General features: G+C 43.6%; 1 protein-coding gene across 1 annotated transcript in view; it reads left to right on the top strand.

Annotated features, from left to right (window-relative positions):
* The first annotated feature begins 243 nt into the window (after nucleotides 1-243).
* Nucleotides 244-5,222, top strand: part of LOC102212108 (signal-induced proliferation-associated 1-like protein 2) — a 13,276-nt gene continuing 8,297 nt past the window's right edge. Inside the window, exon 1 of the mRNA XM_005748628.2 lies at nucleotides 244-639. Within this exon, the coding sequence (XP_005748685.1) occupies nucleotides 587-639 (53 nt within the window). The 5' untranslated portion in view covers nucleotides 244-586. The remainder of the gene's footprint in view (nucleotides 640-5,222) is intronic.

Raw genomic sequence — 5,222 nt, 5'->3', positions numbered from 1 at the left:
ACTACATTCACGCCTCAAAATATCTTAAACGTTTATTTTGTGACCCAGACTTTTGCGAGATCCCGAGTTTGTTTTGCGAGATCTCGCAAAAGTTCATCATAATTTTTTTTCTCCCATGTCCCCTGCGGGGCTCCGTAGTTAATACATTGAATCATTAGTTATTAATCTCTGTCTCTCTTCCACAGCTGTCTTTATGCTGTCTTCCTTCTCTCACCCCAACTGGTCGCAGCAGATGTTGTATGTTATGTTGAAAATTGAATTGATGAATCAATGATTGATGGTTGACGTATGGATGAATGGAACAAATGACGGATGGATGTTGATAAATGGATGAAAGGTTGAGAGAGGGAGGAATAATGGATAGATGAATGACAGATGATACAAGATTGGATTATTGCTGATGGATGGTTGAATGACCGATGAATAGATGAAGGATGAAAAAATGATGGATGAATGCTGACCTTTTACTTCCTTCCTCAGTGACTGTCATGAATCCACCAGCTGGTCTGAGGGCAGGTCCAAAACCAGTTCCTCTACCAGCTCACCTGAGGCCTTAATCACATGTAAAGAAGGCTCCACTAAGGAAATGGGGCTTACTCAAGAGGGGGAGGGGCCGAAGAGATCCAGCAGGTCCAGCAGGTGAGATGACCTCATCAAAACGTATTGGCAGTCAGACCTGAGCTTTCCAGTCCACCCATCACTGCAAATTAAAAGTTATTAAGAATCAGAGAAGAGAGGCTTTTCAGGAGAAACTGTTAAATGCTCAGTTTCTGTGGCAGATCTGCCATCTGATTCTACCCGGGAACTCAATGCAGTGTTGAAGTCTTTATATTCAGCATCTAAATGAATGTTAAAGTCACCTACTATAATCTGAAGTGAAACCTGTGGCCAAGTATGAACAATTTGTTGATCAAATATTGATCCATGTCCTCTGTTATTCCTACGCGTAATGCACTTTCCCGCTACGCCGTGCAAAGCTCTGTGACGTACCAAAAGAAACAAAGTTCAACCACACGATGAAGGAAAACATTCTGTTTTTCACCCAGGGACCTCCAGAGACTTTTCAAAGGCTCTGTGGGGGGAGGACGCACTCTCACTAGTCGGGATAGTTACAAAGCCTTCTTCTTCATGAACGAGCAATACATTTTATTAAACATTTGAACATAATACAACGCAGACTCTGGTACAGGATATAGAGTCAGAAAGATATATGTTTTGACATGGAACAGGCGAATGTAGAGCGCAGCGGCCAGCACAGCAAAAGTTTGGCCCTTGGCTCCAGTGAGCGGTTAGCGCAGCGCACACCACGTCATTTTTACCCAGCTCTTTCAGTTTTTTATATTTTGGTGTATTTCTATAGTATTGATTATCATTCTAGATTAAGTTCAGTGTCTGTCTGTTTCTTGTTTCCTGTTTTACTTTGGAGGTTCGTGTCTGGTGTCAGTGCGTTCGGTTTATGTTTCCCCTGTCTCGTCAGCTGTGATTTCTCCCAGGTGTGTTCCCCTCCTGTCTCTCATCCCTTGATTACTGCCGTGTGTATTTTAGCCCTGTGTTTCCTTTGTTCCCTGTCGCGTCATTAATGTCTACTCACCCTCAATCTATGCTCTGTGTTTCGGTCCCTGTTTATCTGCCTGTTAGTTTATATTTTCCCAGTGTAGTTAGTCTGCTGTTTATCTGCAACCTGCAAATAAAACTGTTTACTTTGAGTTCAACTTCGCCTCACTGAATCCTGCATTTTGGGTCCTTCCCCCCTGTAACCTGAAGTGAATGCAACAGAGGTTCCATGCCCAAATTTAACTTAAGCGCCAGCAAGGCGTCAGTAAAGTTTTGTTCAGCCCCAGAGTCAATCAGAGCTCTAAGGGACTGAGTCTTGAGTTTCACTGTTAATTTTGCTGCAATCATGAGACGTGGAGGAGACCGTGAACAGGAGACCTCGCTCACCCGTACTCTCTTTTCTACTGGTGGGTGTGGTCTTTTGGCAGAGCCGAACAAACAGTGGCAACATGGCCCTTGCGGCCGGAGTAAAATCACTCCCCGGCCCTCCACCACTGATGCCACTCCTCGGGTGAGAGTCTGGAACAACCCAGTTGCATGGGTTGTTCGCTCTCTTCCACACTGTCCGACACCTGATTGCCTCCGCTACCAGTTGCGCCTCCCCCCAGCGCCATCTCCGTGCAACCCAGAGGCCTCTGGGTAATGTACAGGGTGGGCCATTTATATGGATACACCGTAATAACATGGGAATGGTTGGTGATATTAAAGTCCTGTTTGTGGCACATTAGCATATGTGAGGGGGCAAACTCCTCAAGATGGGCGGTGACCATGGTGGCCATTTAGAAGTCGGCCATCTTGGATACAACTTTTGCTTTTTCAATAGGAAGAGAGTCATGTGACACATCAAACTTATTGGTAATGTCACAAGAAAAACAATGGTGTGCTTGGTTTCAACGCAACTTTATTCTTTCATGAGTTATTTACAAGTTTCTCTTTGTTCACAGCCATTGACATGTTGAAGAGGTTAACACGTGAGGAGCGGATCGAAATTGTGTTGATATCTGGTGAACGCAGTAACCGGGTCATTGCAGCAGATTTCAATGCATGACACCCTACGAGACCACCCATCTCCCATGCTACAGTCAGCAAACTGCTTGCTAAGTTTCGTGAAACTGGTTCAGTGTTGGATTTGCCAAAATGTGGACGCAAGAAAACTGTGACTAATGAAGAAACATCAGTGGCTGTCCTAGCTTCATTCAGCAAGATCCCACAGCGTAGCACTCGCCGCATGTCACTGGAGAGTGGCATTAGTCCAACATCCCTTCGACGGATATTAGCTACTCACAAATGGCACCCTTACGAACTCCAGCTACTGCAGCATCTCAGCGAGGATGACCCAGATCGGTGCACAGAATTTGCAGAATGGGCAAAACAAAAACTGGAACAGGACCCTCAGTTCACGCAGAAGATTTTGTTTGTGATGAGGCAAACTTTTATGTGAATGGTGAAGTTAACAAAACCACTGCTATTGGCCCAACACTATCCGACACTGGATGGATCCCTCCAAGACTGTTGGACCAACAAAAGTGATGGTATATGGGGTACAACGATAGTGGGTCCATTCTTCATCAATGGAAACCTCAAGGCCACTGGATATTTGAACTTGCTACATGATGATGTGTTTCCCTCTTTATGCACTGAAGCTGGCACGTTCCCTGAGTTTTTGCAGCAAGATGGACAATGACCCGGTTACTGCGTTCACCAGATATCAACACAGTTTCGATCCGCTCCTCACGTGTTAACCTTCAACATGTCAATGGCTGTGAACAAAGAGAAACTTGTAAATAACTCATGAAAGAATAAAGTTACGTTGAAACCAAGCACACCATTGTTTTTCTTGTGACATTACCAATAAGTTTGATGTGTCACATGGCCCTCTTCCTATTGAAAAAACAAAAGTTGTATCCAAGATGGCCGACTTCTAAATGGCCATCATGGTCACCGCCCATCTTGAGGAGTTTGCCCCCTCACATATACTAATGTGCCACAAACAGGACTTTAATATCACCAACCATTCCCATGTTATTACGGTGTATCCATATAAATGGCCCACCCTGTAGTTTCCAGCTCCCTGATGCGCCTGTAGACACTCGTCCACCTTCACACACAGTGTAATCACATCAGAAAGACTTTTAGGCACTTCCTCATCACCAATGTTCCCTCTAAGCTGTGCACGTGCGCAATTGCGCACTGCTGGCACGCTCTATGCGCACAGAAAATCTGCGTTGCGCACACAAAAAAAAAATCTCACCTGAATTGAAATTAAAATTAAAACAATTCTGTTTTGCAGTGTCAGTCAGTGACTGGCTGCTCCCGTATGCCACCTTAGCCCATAGTCCAGCCAATGATGCGATTCACATTCGTATATACGCAGCCAATCAACGTGGTTGACAGCGTCCTTATGTGCCGACACCGGTGTTTTAGCTGGCAAAGCGGCTGATGTGGAGTGAAGCCACGTTAATGACAACGTGTACAACCATTGGAGATGTGAGCAGGACAGACGGAACAATTGACGGAAAAAGTGTGGACTTTATACCAGTTTTTAAATTGTGTTGATCGGCCACGTAAAACCAGAGTTATGATAAAATATCTGCAATGTTTGGTTTTCTTCCTGAATACTGTCGTTGTTTATATTTACTGCGGGAAGAAACGGTAAAAACTGCGTTTTATAAGGAAAACGCTCGAAAGCCTGTGAGCAAAAACAAACCCCCCTCTCTCTTTCCTATTCGTCCAAAAATGCACCATGTCGACCAATCAAAAAATGATATGGCAACGTGGCATCTAGTTGTTAAGAAACGGGGGGAAGTTTTAGGAGTGACGGCGGTGTTTTGAGATGTGAGAGATTTGCGACGCAAATCTTGTGTAGTTAGTGTGTAGTCAGTGTGTAGTGTAGTCAGTAGTTTTGTGGTGTGTGTCAGAACAATGAGGTGACTGCTGAGTGTTACAGGTGTTACAGCAGTGATACATCTGCTGCTGTCAGGCCTGTAGGTATCAGGCTGTTGTTCTCCTTCATCTCATAGTGGACAGAAATTATTTTTGGAGCGGCACAAATAATTTGTGTGGCATCAGATTTGATGCAGAACAGCTGATTGTTCTGTAAATAGTTTGAAATGTTTGTTTAAAAATGCACTGGCTGCATTTAAAACTTTGTTGTTTGCCAAACGGAGTTACTTTTTTGAGGAGTAACTATATAATTATTTACCCAACATTGGTCATTATATGCTGTATTTTGCAGACAGAGTTACAGACTCTCTCCCAGACCACAGACTCATAATACAAGAGCTTTATGAAAAAAAGAAAGAAAAAGAAAGTTGTGTTTTCGAAATGGGAGTTCAAGTTATTTTTACTTCCAACAGTGTTAACATGCTACACAGGCCAATGGCTAGATTTTTTTTTTTACATTTTCATTGTAAGTGGGCTAAAGCAGTTTAAAAGTAGTTTAACATAAACGCTGTAATTTGATCATTTTAATAAACCATGTAACTTGGATGGATTAGACCATGACCACAGTGACCACAGTGCACACGTCTGCTGTTGCTCACAGTGGTCCAAGGGATGCTCAGGGAGTTTGTGTGTTCGCTCAGACACATGGAACATTAGAGGGAACATTGCTCATCACTAATTCATTCTTCAGCTCATCACAAACATTATTCAGCAGGGTATCAATG

The sequence above is a fragment of the Pundamilia nyererei genome, unplaced genomic scaffold (assembly GCF_000239375.1).
Source record: "Pundamilia nyererei isolate P.nyererei 1_Seehausen unplaced genomic scaffold, PunNye1.0 scaffold00225, whole genome shotgun sequence".
NCBI lineage: Eukaryota > Metazoa > Chordata > Actinopteri > Cichliformes > Cichlidae > Pundamilia > Pundamilia nyererei.
The sequence above is the reverse complement of the archived record's forward strand: the minus strand, read 5'-3'. Positions and strand labels throughout refer to the sequence as shown.